The sequence below is a fragment of the Pseudorasbora parva genome, chromosome 25 (assembly GCF_024679245.1).
Source record: "Pseudorasbora parva isolate DD20220531a chromosome 25, ASM2467924v1, whole genome shotgun sequence".
In the NCBI taxonomy this organism is placed as follows: domain Eukaryota; kingdom Metazoa; phylum Chordata; class Actinopteri; order Cypriniformes; family Gobionidae; genus Pseudorasbora; species Pseudorasbora parva.
Window position 1 is genome coordinate 19,165,855 of NC_090196.1, and position 21,162 is coordinate 19,187,016.

Consider the following 21,162-nt stretch of genomic DNA (forward strand, 5'->3'; position numbering starts at 1 on the left):
CCAAGCCCAGAAAACGATCGAGCGCTTCATCCTGACTTCATCTAGTGACGAAACACCGCCTCTACAGAACGTGTAATTCAGTAGCTTTGCCCACCGACTCATGGGATCACGCTAGCCAGCAGCAATAAACACGTCGAAAGAAGATAGCAGGATATTGTTGAAGAACACAGTCGCTGCATAAGCTTCATTTGGATCCTAATATTAGGAATGTGTGATACTTAATTTATTTTTAATCAAGTTCCAGCTCACGTGGGGAAGACTATGTGTGTTCGCTTCATTTCACTGCGGAATCATTTGTAAACAAGTCTCAAGTGCTGGATTTGCAGACACAATGTTGTGCCTTCTATATTGGAGCTGACAGGAATGGTGAAACAAACTTATGTGAGTAAAACGTCTTTTTATATGTAGGTTAATAGTAGTCCGGAGTCTGTGTGTTCCAGACAGGCTACCAAAACGTACGCCCTTCGGCAGAAATATTTTCTTGTTCTGGGCATGCGCGCACGTGTGTGTGTGTGTGTGTGTGTGTGTTCATGCTTATATCCACAGATCGTGCGGGCCATGTAATACAGAAATAATATTCCAATCATTCGAGAATCCCGGTTGCCGCTTTCAAAACAATCCCTCCCACATATGAATTGAACTGACAAGGGAGCTGAAGCTCATTAAATATGCAAATTTCATCCAATCCTAGCTGTGGCCGTTTACTTTCAAGTCTCCAGTGCGGCACGCCCATCAAAACCAAAACTTAAGAAGAGAGCCTCAAAACCAGTGTAAACAATAGCCTATTATTTAATGGTAATGATGTTTTTGAATGTAAAAACCACACAAACGTCATTAGTTGACCTCAGACAACAGTATAAAAAAATGAAAAAGCCAGTTCATGACACCTTTAAAAATGTTTTGTCTATCCAATAAGGCAGTCAACATGGCTTTACATCGGAAAGATGCAGGATCACACTACTATTTTGTGTAAATGTGAAAAATTACTGGGTGCACCTTTAATTTCATAGCATTATTTGTTAACGTTTTTCCCCTGTTGTTCATATGAAATAATAATGAGTCAAACTTTGAGATTTATGTAGTTTAATGCAATGGTGGTGCTTTTCTGCATATTGTCACACAAAACAGTTCATTTTATGGTGCACTGCAACATAATAAATATTATATTTATTATACATTTATAATAAATGTGGCAGATATATATTTTTTCTTTACAAATAACAAAATGTATTAATTAATATAATTAACATCACTAATTGAGTACACTAAAATGAACAGTCAGTGATAACATTTATTCATGGCAAATATAATGCGTCTGCAGAATGAATAAATGCACATAATAATAACAAGCTAAGCACTACAGAGCACAAATGTACAGCCAGGGCTTTTTCGTATGTTCAGAACAATGATTTTTAAAATATCTCCAAACCAATAGGCTACACGAGGACACAAATTCCTCTCATATCTGCTGTCAGCATCTATCTCAGCCTTCCACCCATCTTGCCTTTGCCGCGTCCTTTGGCACTAAGAGATAGTAAAAAAAAAAAAAAAGGGTTAAAATAATTTGTTTTGGATTTAAAACGGAATAACTCAACACTTATTGCGGTTAGTGAGATTTCAAACGTGTGATTCTTACCTCTGGTGATCCTGGACCCGGCAAAGGAGCTGATTTATCTGTGAGAGACAGAAACATGACAAGTGTAAACAGGATATGTGATAATGAACACCTCAGTCCAAGTTCCGGTCTTTGAAAGTGAAGTGGATTTTGTTAAACTGTTAATTGCTGCAAAACCTCTAAAATGGCGCCAAAAAGCCTCATAAGAAACTTAAAAGTAAGTAAAAAGAAGTTCCGATATCGCTTACATCATATTTCTGGCGTTTCAGTTTCTCGTTGAGGTCGTATTTTTCGGCTTCCAGGTCCATCAGCCACTGCCACAACTCATTGGCTTTATCCCTGCAACGAGTAACAGAAATATTAAGCTAGGTCTGGTTCGCACCAAGCCTGCAGTATCCCTCTCAGAAACTGAAGCTTAGTTGACCTCAGACAACAGTATAAAAAAATAACAAATATTTACCTTCAAAAATATTAAAATATTAAAAAAATATATACCTTTAAAAATATTTTGTCTATCCAATAAGGCAGTCAACATGAGTATTACATCGGAAAGATGCAGGATCACACTACTCTTGTGTAAATGTGAAAAATTACTGGGTGCACCTTTAATTTCATAGCATTATTTGTTCAGTAGTTTCAGTAGAAACTCCTAGCAGGCACTGTTCAGCGTTCAGTGCCTACTATTTTAGGGGTTCTCTGAAATTCTATTTCTATAATTCTATGCGTTTTCATATGTTCTAGTTCTATAATGAACTTTTTATGTATTCTAGTTCTAAATAATGAGCTATTTCCTGTAGGCCAGTTAGCTCAAGATTGACATGAGATTGACTGAAACTGAGTGTTTCATTCTCCCTTTGATTAGCAGTGGCATTACGACACCTGTCGGGCCGGGGCTAGTAATGCTAGTCTCGGCCATGGGAGGCGGTATGCGGGCAACATAACCACCAGCCAACCTGCAATACACGAATAACACACAGCTTGTGGGCGTACTTGAACCTGATGTCAAACGTGTGGAAAGTACAGCCTACTACTTCATTTCAGTTCAGGGAAGAGAGAGGACGGATGGCCGAAGCCCTTGGCCCCTTAAATGTATCTGATATGATAAAAATAGCTGCTTTACCTGACCGGAAAAAGCGGAAGTGCGCGCGCCCGGCGACTGTGTCCCGTCCCGTCATAATAAAAGTCCCGGAACTCGTGAGCCGTGTGTTTGTTTAACAATCGCTTCAGTGGCCGTGCTCAGCCCCAATACACTCGATCCTGCTCTGCTTCACACTACAGTAACGTTAATAACTGCATCCATGAACATGATTTCTGCCCGAGTGCTATTTTACACCGGCTGTGAGGTGAAGACCACATGTCCCAAAATACTGCGCTCACACCTGGCGTCATCAAAATACGCCTTTGTTTAGAATAGGCGCCCTCCAGTGGACGGAAAGTTGCATAGTGCACCTTTAAACAATTTCTGATTAAAGACCAGTTGCGTCATCTAGACCGCATTGTCTAGATGACGCATGATGCTAGTACAGTAACAATAGGAAACACCAAGTACGATACAAAACAAAATGGTGTGTCTAATGACAAAGGTTAATATTTTCTATTACAAAATACAACCGTAGATATGTTGCTTACAGATCGTTCACTCGATCCTTCTAGCAAACGTCACCTTTTCCACCATATAAGTTAAAACGATAGTCATTCGACAAGTCTATTCATTTTGTAAAAATATAAGTTATATATTTATATTTTTGAGAACTGAAGTAGGCCTATGATGTTTTGCATGCTTGTATTTCAGAGTACATCACAGTCACTGCGTAGCCTGCATTGTGACTAACGTTATATAAACATGCAATATCGTTGATGAAAAAAAGACAAGTCTAAAATGTAGACTGAATGACACTTTAAGCAGAACATCTCAAATGGAGATTGCTGAAATGCAGTTTACGTGTTTATTGGTGTTTGCAGGCACGCGCGAGAGAGCTCGTGTGTATATGGTTGCCAGATTGGACATGTTTAGGTAAAACACAGGATAGTATACGTGTTGTTTTCACAGAAAAGCTCTGTTTAGGGGATTTAAATTACTGAAATCTGGCAACCGCAAGCTCTTTCTCGTGTGCGGATGATCTGAAAACACCAAATAAACAAGTAAGCTGCATTTCAGCAATCTCCATTTGAGATGTTCCGCTTAAAGTGTCATTTAGTCGTTCTGTGTCACAAGGACTCACAAGCCGCTTTGCTGAACTGCTGAGCTGTGAGCTGCTGAAATAAGCCAATCAGAGCAGAGCTCAACAATAATATTCATGATAAGTTTTAACAATAAGTTAAAAACAGAGCATTACATCCTAGGGACAATTTCTGGTGTTGTAAATGGACCTGTAAAACTGTATCTGGACAATTTTTGCCCTTAAATAAGCCACATACCCTCTATGTAGATATCAGAGAACTATTTAACATATTGTTTCAAATCATTCTAGGGCACCTTTAAGACAATTTTAGACATATAGCTTAGTGCTCACTTGGGGTGTTTTTAAAGACAGATGTCAAGGATATGCTTATGAAAAATTGTCCTACTTGAGTTTATCGTCACTCAGGTGTTCAACGCTCAGTGGTTTTCGGCGGTCAGCCAGGATCTTCTTCTTTTTCTCCCTCTCGGTCTGTTTCTTGGCACCTTTGCGTCCTTCACCCTTTAGTGCGGCAATAATTATAATATTAGTGGAATCTGCATTAAAATGATCATGTTACTTGACAACATTCTGGCAATAACACTGACCCTTTGCTGTACACCGCCGTACTGCTGGGTCATGTTAGTGAGAGCTTTCTTCTTCTTGGCATCATCATCATGCTTCTTTCTCTGCTCTTCCTGCTCCTTCCTCTCTCTCTCTTCCTGTCAACAGTTTAGATTGGGTTAGGTTTCATCTATGAGCCTGTGGTTCATTGTTTTTTTACTTAGAAATTAGAAATGATTCAACAGAATGCAAGATTATCTTGACTTGACAATTTTGGTTGGATTTTTGGTGACCTCCTCCACAAAGTTAATTCAAAAGTGTAAATTCAAGGCTTCTTTCGTTTGGGCTCATTGGTGGAAAGATGTTCCAGTAGGTGCTGGTGATGTCCGGGGACAGTATATTTGAAAATATATAACTGCCTTTCAAATTTATATGATCATATTTGGTTGTCTGTGGCCCTGGTTTGGCAGGTGTCGACATTGAGAAACTGACAGGAACTCACAGCGAGTCTGGCCTGACGCTCTTTCTCTCGCTCCGATCTTTCTCGCTGCTGCTCGGCCCTCTCTGCTCGCCTCTTCTCCTGTTGAAACACATATTATCTCATTAATGTAGTGCCTCTTTTATATTTAACAAAATAGAATAATAAAGTATGTAATGTAGATCATTTAGGTCAGAAATAAACAACATTTATGAGGAAACACTCACAATTCTATTGACAAGAGCAATGAGTTCCTCTTCATCTTTCTGTCTCTGGAGGAAATGAGCCTCAATAAGAGATTGTAGTTCTGTTAAATCCTTCTCCTGACGCTTTTTTTGGATGTCCTGCACACACACAGAGAGAGAGAGAGAGGGAGAGGGAGGATACAGATCATAGAGTTTACAAGTGAGAGGTGTGCGTTAAAAAAAGAGTGGAACAGAGAGGAAAATATCCTACTTACATCAAAATCTACTTTGTCTCCCTCTGGGATCTTTGGTGCTTGGATATTTGATAGATACCTGAAGATAAAATATTAAGACATTTAAAAAAACTAAAAGAGTTTAATCTGGATATATAATGATGCATACAAATGGGACTTACTTTGGTTTGGCTTTTGATTCGTCAACTATGATTGGAGAAATTTAACATTTTAGCAGCAGTTGAATAGAACAGTTACAATAAACATTTAAATTGGTTTCTTTTTTATAATATAGTCAGTCATTTGCTCAGATAAATTACCTTTAATACAAAAAAACATGCTTTTATTTACACTGTGTATATGCTATTACACTGTAAAAAAAATATTATTTAGAAAAAAAGTTACCTGGTTGCCTTAATTTTGAGTTCATTGAAATTAAAATTTTGAGTTAACACAATGAAATTTTTTTGAGATTCAACAAACTTTATTCAAATATTATTAAAAGATTTTGTAAGCATATTGGGTAATTGTGTGTGTTTTATTTTTGATGACGCAGTGAAACATGCCAAATAGTGCTATTTTCATGATTTATCCTATTTTTTTGGTTCAGATACAATAATATTTTGAGTTTCTATTTATTAAACAAATTTCCTTCATTGTATCAACTCAAATTTTTAATTTCAATAAACTCAAAATTTTAAGGCAACCAGGGTACTTACTTTTTTAAGTTAATCCAACAAAAGCCAACAAATTGGTTTTACAGTGTAGTAATTATACTTGGTTTAAACAATATACCAATGTAAATGTATGTAAATTATACTACATTATAATAAATAACATTTAGACGTAATACAATACCTTCCTCCCTTTTATACAATTAGATAAAACACACAAACACAAAGACAAAAAGATTTATGAAAATACAATACACATGGAATTAATTGCATGATAGCTTTTTTTATATCATAAAAATCATAAAATTTGCAGAATTACAAAGAAATACTTAGGAGTAAAACACTGTTACTCACTGAACCCCCTCATCCATCACATCTTCTGTGTCAGACATGACTATAAACAATGCCAAAGATTATTAAACAACACCAAACATTTTAATACGCAACACAAAATGCCAAAATACATCTTGCATTACTCCTAAGGAAGGGGTTTGGGAGAATGCATATACTGATTCATCTCAAAACTCTTACCTGGGTCGGTTCTTATTATCAGAGATGGAGCGTCTCTCTCTTAAAGTGTGTTAGAGCACCTGGCCTTAGTCTCAAGGCTAACATACTAACACACCACGTGACCACGATGTCCTCTCATTGGCTTGTGCAGAAAGCCTTCGTCTATTGTTAGACTGTCAGATGCATTTCAGTGAAGTTCTAAAACCAAACATTCTCTTTGACCTGCTCATAGTCAGCCTCTTTTTGTCACCCCGTGAAACCCAATCCATTCAGAGATAAAGAATCAGACAGCTCGTCTCAGATGACAATGAGTGCAGAACAGTAAAGACGCTGAGACAATGTGGGCATGTAAACTTTACTGTGAAAGCGTGCTTGATAATACAATTGCACAGTTGTTACGATCATCACTGACCGTTTGAACTGTTACAGTAGGAAATATTTCAAATATGCTATTATTATGAAAGAGTTGAACTATATTGCAACCAAAATACTTTATAATGCTGTATCTGTAAGATGTATTACTGTCTTATAGTGCTCCAAGCATGACTTTGAGACTCCAAGTGCAAAGCATATGAATAAAAGTCATACAGGCAAAAGCATAATCATACACCCAAACCACAACATGTTACTTACAAAGCATTATATCATGATTGTAAATTCAACAGATCATCTAAAACATTTGTAGTATTTAAAATATTTTTTTTTAAATTGGGGAATCAAGGCATATTTACTGTTCTGTGACATTTCAGGAGAAATCCACGCAATCTAGAATATTTCACAAAGGTGGTTCCGCAACAGGTTCAGTTCTGAATTCGCCACGTTGCCCACAGAAAGCTGGTTTAAAAAGTGACTTCTGTGTGGGTTGTGCTTCATACATTGCACACTATTAAAACATTTACAATTTTCTCAAAAAAATGTTGCTAATGTGAACATATCTATTAGTTCAAATGGTTACTGGTAGTAGTTGTAGTTGATAGACAGCTGTGCTTACAGAAACTGACACGGAAGAAAAGTTATTTATTTAGAAGTATCACGTTATTTTTGAGGGTTTTCTGCACACAAACCGCATTCTCCCTTTTAAACATAAAATTCATAAAACTAATATTGATTCATTGTAGTCACATGGACTGTTTTAAAGATGTCTATACTACCTTTCTGGACTTTGAAAGTGGTAGTAACGTTGCACTCTGGAAGGCCAGAAAGCTCTCGGATGTCATTAAACATCTTAATTTTGTGTTCCGAAGATGAACAAAGTTCTTGTGTAATTAATGACCGAAATTAATTTTTGGGGTGAACTAACCCTAATCCCGCCCTAACCCTATTTTCAGATGCAACAAATATAAAATGTTTAATAAAATGCGCAAATTAGTTTTTCGTTAAAGTTTGTTTTCGTCTCATAGCGTTGTGAACAGCAGGAAAGAAAGAATACTAAATGCAATTAATAATTTGCAACTAACCATATAATCATGCATAGTTAGGATAGCAAAATAAATAAGGCTCATCAATGTTTAAAAGGGAGGTGAAAACACTTCACACTTAAACACTTGCGTCCAATCAAACTACGGTTTTGGCGTAAATGCACCTGTCACAAATGTTTGATAGTAATACTAATACTTCAATGATGAATTATTGTGCCTGTGTGATTCATGGTAACTGTAATGAATTTAGATTACATTTTGGTAACACTTTAATGTCCTTGTTACACGTTAAATGTAGTTACTGTAGTATAACTATACATTATGTATAATTATACTAACTAACCCTAACTCAAACCCCAATCCTAACCCTAAGTACATGTAGTTGATTAATACTACGGATGCCTTAAAATAAAGCGTTACCAACATTTTTGTATGACTTTTATTTTGTACTGTGTTGGGTTGCCACAGCTGTATAATGATGCACATTTTATGCAAGCGTCTTCCATTTCGGCTGATCTGGACATCATTCGGATGTCCTCATTTTCTTGTTCCTGTGTAACAAAAGGTAATACGTTGTTAATGTGCTAATGAGTTAGCAAAGAGACAGAACAACAGAGTTACATTTGCTCTACATATGTCATGTGTATAATTCACCAGGCTTTTTCAACACTTCCTCAAATACAAGAAAGCAAATAGACCAGCCATCCGCACCTGTTCCCAGTTAGTCAGTTAGCGCGTTAGTGCCGTGACCCAGACGAATACACACGAGTGAGTGACATGCTCAGAGGTCTCAAGTTGTGCCATAAGTACGACAAATATCTAGTACATTGTCATCTGTGACTCTCAATGTCAGGTTCAGCTGACAGACCAGGGAGTGTCTTTGAATTAATAATAATGAACCATAAAAACAGGATCTCTGTCAGAATATGTGCTAGATTTGGGTGTTAAGGCGGTTAATGTGACATAATGTGATACTTTTATCCCTTCTGTAACTCTAAATATTAAACTGCTTTGCTGTGTGACATCATGGTAATCCAGTGATTCACGTCCATGAAGTGGCACAACAGAACAGCTGCGGCAGGGAATGTGACGCGTCACGGGCGTCCTGCACAATGCTACACGGGAGGTGCTGGGTGAAATGAACACGCCGGAATTATGCCTGACACGCTGGCGGTCCATCGAGTACCAATGCAGGAGAACAAGGTCGGGGCTTTAAATATAGTGTGGCTTGATATGTGAATGAGAGATTTATGACTGAGCCGGCCAGTTAGAGTTATGACTTCAGACATTTGCTGTCATTGCGCAGTCAGTTAAAACGCCCTCCACCCTTTTCATACTTTAAAAATGTCTTTTTGGTCCAGTGAAAGTCAATGGGGACCTACAGTATGTTATGTTTGTTGTTGTTTTGGACTTTGGGATGAATATGAGGGTGAGCAGGTGGTGACAGGTGGGATTTTTTTCTTGACATTTGGAACTGAATGAGAGAGAAAAACAACAGCCACTTACCGTTTGTGAAGAATTTACTTTTGACTGCGAACACCTAGGACAAAAAGCAATACAAGAGTGTGATTTTCTTTCGGTGTTTTAAACTTATTTTATGATTTTATGTGAATTTGGATGATGTAAAACATGAAAAGGTAACATTTTTAGAAAAAAATTATAATTGTGACGGCAAATAGATTTACGAATAAACAGATATACAAATTCATAAGAATTAGTCACTATTTTTATATTTCTATATTTAAATGTAGATGAGCCAATCATTTGTGTAAAGTGAATAACAATCCATAAAATCAACAGGTATCAAGACATTGATACTTCACTCAAAAAATAACTTACAAACTCAACATAATTGAGGGCAGGTTTTCCATCTAATAAATATGTGTAGCCCCAACTCATAAAAAAACTAATTCATGCAATGAAATGTAATTGAGTTGGTCCAACTAAATTTTGGACAATGTAATTGAGTTAGTCCAACTCAATTTTATCAAATACAGTTTAATTTATATTCTTAATTTATATTCTTATCACATGACATTTTTGAAGTGTTAATTGGAAAACCAATAAGCAGTTTTATTCATCATCATCATACACAATAATAAAAATATAAGAAAAGGCTGGTGTAACTTATGACATAAACATATATCACTGAGTACCCATCAGAGCCTAAGCACAGGCGCCACTCTTCAGCATAATGGTAACCACCGAATTAAAAAAATTAACTACAAAACTCCTCTAAATGTCCAACGTAACTGCACATTAAACACTAAAATTAACTAACAACATATTTCCCTTTACAGAAAAACGCAACACTTTAATTCCGAAATTGACTCTCCTAATGCAGTCCCTTGCAAAGCATGCTGGAAACTACAGATCCACTGCCCAGTTACTAACTACCTGGCAGTTAGTTATGTAAACTCAAATATTTCATGTAGTTTTAACACAAATTAATTAATTAAACTTCAGTTTAAAATATATTAGGCTGATTCAACACAATTCAAGTAAGTTCAAATAAGATATGTTTAATTAAAGTGAACATAATTTAAATGTGTCAAATCTATGAAGGGCCTGAATAATTGTTATGAGATGTCCTGTTATACCTCATGTTCTGTCAAAGGCTTTTCTGGGCTGGTCAAAGGAACAAATCAGTAAATGAAATGAATGACTTTGATGGATTGAACACCACATTATATATCAACTCACTCAGCTCACCTTGGTAGGTGTGGAGCTCTTTGTTTCCCATGGGCTACGTGGTTTCGTGACATCAGCTGGCTTCTGGTCCTGTCAAAACACAATTACAAATCATCCTCCATTAGATTTGCAAATAGGTTGTTGATGGATTTTTTTAATATATGTTTCCTGTAATAAAGTTTACCTTTCTAGATGGGGGATTGAATATAAGAAGAAGGAAAACAGCGGACAGCAGTGTGACAGAAAAGGGGAAAGGAGAAGAAAAGGCCAGAGCTAGAGGAGTGGGAAGGAGATGTAGATAAATTCAGTAGATAATAGCTAAATTTGATTTTTTTGTTTTGTTGGTAAAACCATACAAAATGATTACCACATGTATTACGATATTTACATGGTACACCAAAGTACTTTGATGAATTCAATGGTAATAACTTTTATTAATAACTTAATAAAACGGATAATTCTTAAGTTTTTGGTGTTATTCTTAAATCTAAACCAGATGATGGTCAAATGCAATACGCTAAAGATTCACTGGAGGGCCACCCTGTACCATACAAAATATAAGACAGTTTACTTACACTACCCGTGCGAAACCACCTTTTACAGTTCCTTTCATTCTATGATTTCATAGAAACTGTTGATATGGGGGTGTTTTTGTTATTGGTCTTTTTATTTAAAGGAATTACATAAATAAAGGATTAAAAGAGATTTAAGAAAATAAAGACTCGTCTCATCACATTCAGTTTTTATGCTATAATTTACATGAATCGTGTAAATTATATTTTTGATTCAGAATGGTGCATTTCATAGAAGAATTGCATTAGATATTTCTGTTGGTTATTAAACATTTGTTGAATATTAAATCTTTAGCGTATTGCATCTTACCTGGCACTCTTTCACAGTTAAAACTAAAGTATCATGCTAGACCGCTAAGGCAGACCAGCCTTAAAAAAACTTTTACTTAACTTTTTGTCACCCTAACAACAAACAGAGCGGTGCGTAATGGAGTGCAGCAGAACAGCATCAAGAATATCAAATATTAAGATGCTTTCAGTTTTGAATGTTCAACACTCAAGTTCAACACTTGACCTTTCACTGATTTCTACAAAAAAACTTGTTTTTATGTTTTAAGTCACAGCCAAACACTAAAATATTACTATTGTTGACAAGAACATTAGTCCAATCTGCTCTGTATTTTGGCTTTGAGTTCACAAATCTCTGGTATCTCACAGCTTTTATTTCCACTTTGTCCAACTGTTGGCATTAAACAACCATAAAGATGTCACTAATTGAAATAAATCTTTAAATACTCGAATGGTATATAAATAAGACAGACACAGACAGACTGAATTACTGTTTTGGCAGGTGGCTTTTCTGGTTCAGGGTCTGGTTTCGGTTCAGTAGGCTTCGGCTCTGGAGTCTTGGTTTTCCAGCTGTTAATGCGTCCAGCCACGCCGATGTTCAGACCAGCTGTTTCCTGATCGGACAGTTAGCAGGAATTTATACTCTTCTGTTTTTACTTCAAAGTAACTCTGCTTAATAAGCTTCTTTCAACAGTCATGTACTAAAACAGTTTGTCTCTTCTTGTACCTTGGTGACCGCTGGGGGGCTTGCAGGACTCGGGGTGGGATTGACCACATTCCCCTTCTCCCACATACTCTTGATGCTCCGCAGCCCTTCAGCCACAGGTACGCCCACTGGAGATTTGGGCGATCTGGTCACTTCTTTGGTCTGGTGAACAGATAAAGAGTCTCATACAGAGTCCTAAACGAAAGATGGCCGCTCTAGTGTTCACTTTTCCTCACCTGAACAGCAGAAGTGTACTGCTCCAGTCTGTTTCCAATCTTGCAAACTAATGGAGTGTGTGACGTCTTCACCGGACTGTTGAAAAACACATTCAACTCAACCCAACTATAGTTCTCAACTGTTGCGCAAACACATACTATAACATTACTTCTTACCTTTTTAGAGCAGATTTGTTCAGAAATTCTGCTTTCTCACCAATCTGTCAGACAAATAAAACAAATATACATGTATACCCATGACTGTGGTAATCATGCCCAAAAACATGACATGGCGCGGCGCTTAAGTGTCATTTGAATAGGTCAGAGAGCCACTGACTTTAGCAGAGGCGCCCTTTGGAGCGATGAATGGTGCTTTGCTCCCTTCTTTCGACTCCTCTTTCTGTTTTTTTTTCTCCGCTGCCTCTGCTCTCCTTCGCTCAATCTCTTCCTTCATCTTCCTCCTCTCTTCCTGTTAATTTTAGAGGAGAGAAAACAAGGGCCAAAGTGTATAATGGGCCGTTAACACAGAACATGTTTTTGTATTCCACTGCACTACTTTTACATTGTTTTTATATTGTCCAATTGCCCCTTAAGCCCAAAGTATACTTCAGTTTTTATACATACGCTGTTGTCCACATGATGCAAATTTCTCATCAGCCTAGTAAACGACTAAACGGTGTAATTTTGCAACCATCGCACGTCCTGCATGATTTTGCAGAGTTAGATGTGTTCCTGGGCGAACATATTTTGTTGATCATGGAACTATTTTTCTGACTGAAAATGAATTTAGTCCTAACCCTGCCCAATGGCCCACCATGAAAAATGTCATGATTTGAGCGTTTAGAAACTAAATTTATGAGACAGTTGTTAGAGTTCATTGGTGGTTTCAAAGATGAAATTTATTTATAAGCTTGGTAAACAGCTTTTGGGGAATTTGATTATTTTCCCCATTCAAAGAGATGCACTTGCAAGACTGAGAGGTGTTTCAAAGATGGCCACCGAGTGAAAGGACCTGGGTCAAAATCATAGACAGTAAAAGAAATGGACGGAGCGATCCCATTGCCTTCTACGGCGTTAAGTGAAGTCAACCTAGGGGCACTCACTTCCTGATGGCTGAGCGAACTGCGCAGGCTCAGACTGAGCTTGACGACGTAGATGTGACGTGAGCCTCCTGTCTGACAGCTGTAGGTCTTCTAGTAGTTGTGGAAAGTAAAAGCTGAATCACGTTGTTTAAATATTTTCTCCCGTTGCTTTTGGCTCACTATGGGCTTCTCTCCATTCTTCCCCCTTGACTTTATCAGACTTTATGTCTCCACATCCCCCCGACTGTCTCATAGACAGTAAAAGATTGCCTGCGAGCGTCTCCTCAGGTCTATACGGTAATTTCTCAACTGTGTGACAGAGTCGCGTTGGTTATGACGCAATAGTTAGCCTATTTTTACAAAAACAGCTTCTACGGGGCGATAGTGTAAGATACAAGGTAACGGAGCCTTTTATGCATTGTCGTGTTTCTTTAGAAATAAACAATCGACAAATGGAGTCTTTAAACGCCTCAGATGTAAAGTTATTCACTGTCAAAGTGACTCAAAAATGAATGGGAGTCAATGGGATGCAGGCGATGGCTTGGTTAGCAATGGCAGCCCCTAGGGGTGGAACGCTTTCCGAGCGCTAGATTACCCCCTTGGTCAAAATATTAATAGGGCAATATATCGTTGTCCTTCTCTGTGTGATATGAGAATCGATATGCTGGGGCCAAATATTAATATTTTAATGAATAATATAAGGCGCACTAAATAGGTTTCCTTGCTCTACTTCATGGCTCCTCCAGGTGGCGCTCAACAGGTAAATGAGGGAAACGTGAACATAAGTTAACTAGCCTGAGAAAAATAGTTTTTAATGGGAAGGCTGACAGCAGTGTGAGTAAAATAATAGATGCCCCAGCCACATTTAAGTCCAAAGTCTGGAAAACCAGCACTTAACCTTTTCACATGAATTTTGTTTTCATAGTTAGACAGATATCCTGATGTATAATTATAGGATTATCTAGCAAAATATTGATTATCGCAGAATTGCTGTATTGGGATATTTTCGATATCATGAGGTACCTTGTGATTCCCACTCCTATTTAAAGGTACACTATGTAGTATTTTTGCAGTAAAATATCCAAAAACCACTAGGCCTGTGTTCAGTTGAGTTTTTACAATATCCCAAATGTTTCCAACTATTTGTAAATTGTGAGAAAATTGCTAAGGAGCCGGGATGTCTGATGGAGTCGCCTGTCAATTGCGTCCTATCTGCGTTACCCTCGGTTTCCGGTTTTATTTTGCAGAAGCGCTTTACTCTTAGCAGTGTGAACAAGTGTCACGGCAGCCGCTGAGCGAACGCACAGAGTAACGTCATAACATAATTTTCAACACACTCAAATGTATCTTATATGATAAACAGAACTGCGTTAGCTCATACTCATGACCGGAAAAGCGGAAATAGCGCCCGCGACTGTGTCATAATAAAAGTCCTGCAAGCCGTGTGTTCAGCAACAATTGCTCCAGTGGCCTTGCTCAGCTACACAACACTCGGTCCTGCTCTGCTTCATACTACAGTACCATTAATAACCGCATCCATCAACATGATTTCTGCCAGAGTCCTATTCTCTGATTCTTTTCCACCGGCTGTGAGGTGAAAACCACATGTCCCAAGATTCTGCGCTCAAACTTACATAGTGCAGCTTTAATAGTCTTACTCTTGTTGCCATCTCCAGTAGTTTGTTGTCGATGTACGGTATCTCATCAGTATCTTTTTCGCCTGTGAAACAGTGGGCCGGGTCAGTGTTGCCACCTTATGCAGACCCTGATTTCACCAAGTACAACATATTCCTGGATCATCACCTTTATTGATCCTGGAACAAAACTCTAATGAACCAATCAGATTTGAGTTTATGTCAAGATTTTACAGTTTATGTTATTTGCATTCATAAGTGTGTGTCTCAGAACACTGACATCCAGTGACACATTGACTTTACCAATTTGGGTATTTTATTTAGAAGACGGGACTTATTCTGCCATACTGTGCATTGTACTTTCTCCCATTCATTCAAGTTTTTGATATACTTTGAAACGATATGTGTTCGACAGTGCTCATACACTAAAAAACGGAATATACTTTGGGCTTTTAGTATATGTATTTGTATATGCTTTTACCTAAAAATGACCTAAAATCTTTTGCACTACGACAGGTTATGCACTAGTATGAAGTTAACTGAATACTGAATATTTACATAAAATGCCATTCCCACCAGCAGCAGAATTATTATGCAAATCAGCCATATTTTCTCTTTTTACCTCCTCTTTGGCTTTCTTTTCAGCCAGCTGCTGTTTCTTCTGCTTCTCCTCTTCCTCCAGAATCTTCTTCCTTTCCTCCCTCTTCTTCTTCAGCTCCTCCAGCTCGACCTCGGCCATTTGCTGCTTCTGCTTCATCTTTTCCAGCACCTCGCTGTCCGTCTCGTTCCGCCGACGCTTCAGCTCCTGCAGCTTGCGTTCTGCCTCCAGCTTGGCAATGGGATCCAGCTTCTCTGTTTCAGGAGAACGCAAGCTGGTTGGACTAAAATGTGAAGAAGAAATTACTTTATACTCATTGTGGGTCTCCTAAAACGCGAAAACTATAAAAGTGAAAATAGAATCAATTTTAAAATGACAAATGAATCTCTCTGTGCCTTAGTGTCTTCTCTGGTTTCTTGGCTTTGGCTGTGCTTTCGGCTACATCTTGTGGCTTTGTTGACACTTTCAGCTTTGAACGGAGAAACAATGAATTAGCTTTACTGTTTATTCTCAGGTTGAGCTGTCAAGCTTCTCAAGCTCAAACCTCCTGGTACAGCTGTGATGCTATTTGCACCATTAACTTACTCTGTCACGTAAAAAGGAAGGTTTTGGCTTTTCCTCCACAACCTAGAGACAAAAACCTTCATTTCAGTCATTAGTTTGAACAAGTCATTTTTCTAACATAGCAGTCGGTGGATATTGCATGGAGAATTGACCACACTGCATGCAAATTGCGCAGCACAAATAGAGCAACACTAGGCTTGAATATTGCATTTCAGAACTCCATATACATGTATAAAGCGAAGTGATATGTGATTGCAAACGGGTTCATTTTATGAAAACATGTCCAGGTGACATTTCACCGCAAAATCAAAAGGATTTTGATAGCTTATTTTTGGGACTTTTAAGATTTGAAAGAATGAAAAATCCTTTACAGGGGGTGAAATGACCTGGACGTGTTCTTCACAGGTTTCATGAGATTCACACTGTGTCCATCCAGTCAAACCGAAAAGCGCATTAAAAGCGTGAGCTGTGCATACGTCTGCGATTTCTATGCATCACTCAGAGTAAGAGGAGAATACCTCCTCCTTCTTTGATTTGACTTTTTCTTCAAGTTTGGCCTTTGTTTTTTCAGCCTCTTTCTTCCATGTAGGCATTTCCACAACCTCTTTCTTTGGAGTCACAGGTTTCTCCTCAAACTTCTTCTTTGGTGTTGGTTTTTCTTCAACCTCCCTTTTCAGTTGTGGTTTCTCCTCTTCTTTCTTTGGGGTTTTGGCTTTTACTTCAACTTCCCTTAATGATTTTTTTGGTGTTTCTTCAACAGCTGCATGGGGTTTCTCTTGCTCTATCATAGGTTCCTCACTCTCCTTCTTCTCTGGAGCTTCATCTTGAATTGGAAACTTCACCTCTAGAGGTTTTTCTTCAGGTTCCTTTACATGTTCTTCTTCCTGCACTAGCTTTTCTTCCTCAATATGTGGTGTTGCTGGCTCCGCTATGACTTCCACCTGTATTGTGTCCTCTTTTGCTGGCTCATTTATTAATATCAGACTTTCAGATTCTACCTCTTTCTTTTCTAAATCTGCACTTGCTAAATCTGCATTTGTTTGTTCTGTAGTCTCTATATTTTCACTGACAGATTCTTCCTAAAAATATAACAAGTCATTTAAAATTATTGCAGACGTATATTTTAATTCAAAAAATTCTTTTTTTTGTTATAAACTCAGCGTTGAAGAACCTCATACCTCATTTGGTGCCACTGGTTCTTTGGGTTTCTCCTCTATGGATTCCTATAGCAAATGAAGTGTCAAAATAAACAAATAATTCAGAAACCACACGAAATGTAATGCTGAACCTTCATAATAAGATGGAATGACAGCAAAAAATGTTGAGGAAATGACCTGTTCTCGGAGGTAGGACCTCCGTGGTCTGTCTTCCTCTTCTGGTTTGTCTCCATTGTCAGAAGATTCTTTGGGTTCGTCTGCTGCTGTGAATGAGATTGGATCCTCCTTTACAGCAATAGTCTCATCAACCTCCACGTTTCTTTCCTCTATCTTTTCCTCCTCTTTTATCTCTTCCCTTTCCTTCCAGGTATTGGTTTCTGTCGAATGAATGTCATTTTGGGAGGACTCTTGTTTGCCATTTCTATGACTTGACCCGTCCTCTATGGTGGTGGTGACAGTTTCATCCGTAATGGTGGGATCAAGTTCCTTCTGTCTCTCCAAAGCTTCCTGCATCCTTTTCTGTCTCCGTTCCTCTCTCTTGGCGATCCTCTCCAAGAGAGCCAGGTCATCATCCTCAGCTGGAGCAGAACTAGAGATCAACGAGGACGTCTCTGTACTGAAAATAACACCATTATCAGTGTAGCCAAGTGCTTTTGGAGTTATACAAATATTTTGGATTTTATATCAGACTTTAGTTAAGGCCCGAGCACCAATGGAGTAAGGACTGTATTGGAATTGCTCGGTCTGTTATTGTTGTTCACCTAAATTGATTGCATTTTTGAGAGCCTAAACATGCTCAAAAACTGAACAAAATGGCTTGATAGCTCCACCTACAAAATTTCAATTGAGCGATGTTTGTGTTTATTTTTTGTACAAGTATGAAATTCGGTAGACACATGTAACAGCCCAATACCTATAAAAAGTCCCTGGGAGCAAAATCTGAAGAAGAAAAAAACAACAGGAAGTGAAATATTTTGTTTTTTTTCGTACTTTAACAAACTCCTCCTAGAGATTTTCTCAGATAAGCATCATATTTGGTCAGTCTGGGCATGTCCGTGCCCGTGGTGGCCTGACAAAGTTTTTTGTTTTGCCATGAAACAGGAAGTTGTAGTAACTTGGGCATACAACGTCCGATCTGCCCCAAACTTCACATGTTTTATTCGAGCCCTGACCTGAAGACATCTACATGGCAATATTCAGTTATAATTAAAGCTCCACCTGCTGGTAGCAGGAAGTGTGGCACATTGAAATTACTTTGCCATATTTCTTCTTTATTTACGGGTTGGTGGCGGTGGTCCCGGGCGTAAGGGCCCTTTCATTGCTGCTTGCAGCTTTAATTAAGTTCATACACTGTAAAAAAATAAAAAATAATTCAGGTCTCCAACTGAAAATTTTCAAGTGACTGATCACATCTGCATTTTTCAGTTGGCCAAATTGAATTCCTGTGAATTAAATCGCCTCAATTTAAAGAATTTCAATTCGGCCAACTGAAAAATTTAGATGTGATCAGTGACTAGAAAATGTATAATTGGAGACATTATTTTTTTTACAGTGTAATTTTGTTTTTACATTACATTTTTTTGCAAAAAAATTCTGAATTTCTAGACCCGACTGAACTAAAACGGTGGAATGAATTAATAAAATGAGTTAATTCATTCCTGATTCATGGGCATTTTATTTTTATATATTGTTTCAGCATGTGTAGGGCTTCATAATACGACAGCTTTTTTTGAACAAAATGCATAAAAAAAGGTTTTGGGTAGATCTACCTGTTTGTTTCTGTTGTATTGTTACTCAATTCATCGTTCTCCATATTACGCAGGCGTTCCTGGCGGGCTCGTCTCCGACGCTCCCTGGCCGCTTCCTCATCATCATCATAAGAGTTCATCCTGTAGAGTATAACCATGTTACATATATAAAAAAACACAGCAATGCCAATACAAATGCCAATACATTTACATTTTTTGTTGTACCATTTTTAAGACTCTGAGATTCATATAAACAGTCTCTTGTGTTTATTTATGTTTGGTTTACAGCTAGCTTAAGATACCGGTCAGACCCGAAAACCTCAACTGTAAAAAAATCTTTGAGGCATGGGAGTATACAGAGAGAGGTTTGGACTGCAGTCTGAGGGGAAAGCTTTGTTAGCATCCTAGCGTCATGGTAAATTAGCCAGATTGTAAACTTAGATGCCAAATGTGCTTTTTCCCCTTAGAGTTGCCTCATTGTCGGTCTCAAATGTTGCACCCACTCTGAAAAAAAAACTCAAATTCTCCCTCTTGCTGCTGAAGTTGAGTGAGTCCGGCCTGGCTTGAGTTTGTCATGGCATGTTGGTGTTTATAAGGCAGCGAGAGCACTAAAAAAATGACCAATTGATGAGGATGGGTTTGATTTTTTCCCCCTACTCCTCTTCACTTCCCTTCCCAATCATTTGCAGATGTTGTAGATGGTAGAGAGTAACCCATAACAGGGACCGCAATTTTGTTTCTCCGTCTCAAGACCAAAAGCGGAAATCCGAAACAATCCGATCCTCTCAGGGAGTTCCATTTGAAAAAGGTCATCCAAAAAGACAGTCAGATGGAGTATCTGTGATTTTCTTGGAAGAATACAGGATCTCTTCTGTAAGAAAATTTCTGGATGAATACAATAGCTTTCAGACCTCCAGTGCTGCAGATGAAATGCAATGAGAGATGGAGGGAGAAAGCTCACACTCCTGACAGATTCTGAAACATTATGACTGAATCTTGGAATAAAAACAGCAGTCAAAACATTCCAAAGTCTGTGGAGTTTCCTGAACCTGCTGCAGAGAGACATCATATTGACAACCCTGTTAAAGATAACCAGGGCTGTTTCCCTAGAAAGGCCACTCCTGATGTCCATTAATTCATCATGACCTTCACCTTTATGCATCCTCTAAATATGCATCAGTGAATGATTGGTAGAGTGTTACATCAAAGAACTGATACAATAGTGTGAAATTATTTTGTCACCCTGCCATTGTGGCACAACATGAATGAAGAATCGATCCATATAATTCATACTGTATATGATTCCGAAGCCACACACTATTTCTTGACAGTCTATTTGAGATGTTTGACAATTACATTTGACAGAATTATGATGCCATCGTTCTGAAGTGGTAATATTGAATGTGCAAACACATTCAGAAAATATGCTGACGCATCTGGTGAGCGTTTAATCAAGCACAAAGGATTTATTGGCGGTGCCATGATCTCTTCCTTTGACATAAATATACGGGTTCTCTTCATTGCTGTTTTGAACTGGAAACCATGACGGGCAGCTGGGATTTGGGGGAGTTTAGATTCTTTAGCATCAATAATTTTCATAAAGAATATTTCTTTTCCAGATATGATTCCAATAAAGTTTGTTTTCTCCACTACAAAGCCAGTGGATGTGGTAGAAATGCCTTGAGGTTTCTTTCTTGAGACTCATCCATCTCAATAAAGTTTTTCTCTGGGTCATTCCAGCACATATGCACTGAACGGTTTCTGAGAGCAGACTAAAATATGACATTGAGCAGCAGAAGAGAAATATATCACCCTCATTCTGAGTTTAACATGCACTCAAAAAAGGAGAAAGTGTCAGAATTCATCATTTCTCCAGATGAAAGGCTTTTATTAAGAAAGCGTGGTGGATTTGGCTTGGGTATCAACTGGATTTGAAAGTGATTTTTATCCAATTTTGATCTCCCCATCTGATTGTTGCCATAATGAAGCTTAATTATTTATTTATTTTTAATGTATGTATGTGTAATTTTATGTTATATATATATATATATATATATATATATATATATAT

At 37.9% G+C, this 21,162-nt stretch overlaps 2 protein-coding genes across 5 annotated transcripts in view; both read right to left on the reverse strand.

Moving 5' to 3' along the window:
* Positions 1 to 595: 595 nt before the first annotated feature.
* tnnt2d (troponin T2d, cardiac) lies at positions 596 to 6,331 on the reverse strand. The gene is made up of 11 exons (XM_067436554.1): positions 6,263 to 6,331; positions 6,093 to 6,100; positions 5,417 to 5,441; positions 5,277 to 5,334; positions 5,044 to 5,160; positions 4,841 to 4,918; positions 4,383 to 4,496; positions 4,184 to 4,296; positions 1,864 to 1,954; positions 1,637 to 1,674; positions 596 to 1,524 (listed from the first exon to the last, which is right to left on the reverse strand). The coding sequence occupies exons 1-11, from the start codon at positions 6,298 to 6,300 to the stop codon at positions 1,479 to 1,481; spliced, it is 726 nt and encodes a 241-aa protein (XP_067292655.1). The 5' UTR covers positions 6,301 to 6,331; the 3' UTR covers positions 596 to 1,478.
* cald1b (caldesmon 1b) overlaps positions 6,206 to 21,162 on the reverse strand; it is a 33,399-nt gene continuing 18,442 nt past the window's right edge. Inside the window, exons 3-17 of one of the 4 annotated variants that reach the window (XM_067436552.1) lie at positions 19,113 to 19,232; positions 17,521 to 17,959; positions 17,365 to 17,409; positions 16,208 to 16,249; positions 16,018 to 16,091; positions 15,647 to 15,905; positions 12,646 to 12,777; positions 12,486 to 12,529; positions 12,330 to 12,405; positions 12,115 to 12,255; positions 11,867 to 12,001; positions 10,712 to 10,800; positions 10,549 to 10,617; positions 9,343 to 9,376; positions 6,206 to 8,387 (exon numbers count right to left, since the gene is read on the reverse strand). In XM_067436552.1, coding sequence (XP_067292653.1) covers positions 8,253 to 8,387; positions 9,343 to 9,376; positions 10,549 to 10,617; positions 10,712 to 10,800; positions 11,867 to 12,001; positions 12,115 to 12,255; positions 12,330 to 12,405; positions 12,486 to 12,529; positions 12,646 to 12,777; positions 15,647 to 15,905; positions 16,018 to 16,091; positions 16,208 to 16,249; positions 17,365 to 17,409; positions 17,521 to 17,959; positions 19,113 to 19,232 — 1,834 coding nt within the window. In that variant the 3' untranslated portion in view covers positions 6,206 to 8,252. Of the gene's footprint in view, positions 8,388 to 9,342; positions 9,377 to 10,548; positions 10,618 to 10,711; positions 10,801 to 11,866; positions 12,002 to 12,114; positions 12,256 to 12,329; positions 12,406 to 12,485; positions 12,530 to 12,645; positions 12,778 to 15,646; positions 15,906 to 16,017; positions 16,092 to 16,207; positions 16,250 to 16,704; positions 17,266 to 17,364; positions 17,410 to 17,520; positions 17,960 to 19,112; positions 19,233 to 21,162 lie in introns of all 4 variants that reach the window. The other 3 variants (XM_067436551.1, XM_067436550.1, XM_067436553.1) reach the window with 3 other exon arrangements.

What these genes read in the sequence shown, in the direction of transcription:
- tnnt2d (XM_067436554.1), bottom strand. Translation starts at nt 6,300, where the DNA reads ATGTCTGACACAGAAGATGTGATGGATGAGGGGGTTCA. An exon ending in GAATCAAAAGCCAAACCAAA is followed by an intron (nt 5,335 to 5,416) that starts GTAAGTCCCATT and finishes TTTTATCTTCAG; the next exon opens with GTATCTATCAAATATCCAAG. An exon ending in AGCGTCAGGCCAGACTCGCT is followed by an intron (nt 4,497 to 4,840) that starts GTGAGTTCCTGT and finishes AACTGTTGACAG; the next exon opens with GAAGAGAGAGAGAGGAAGGA.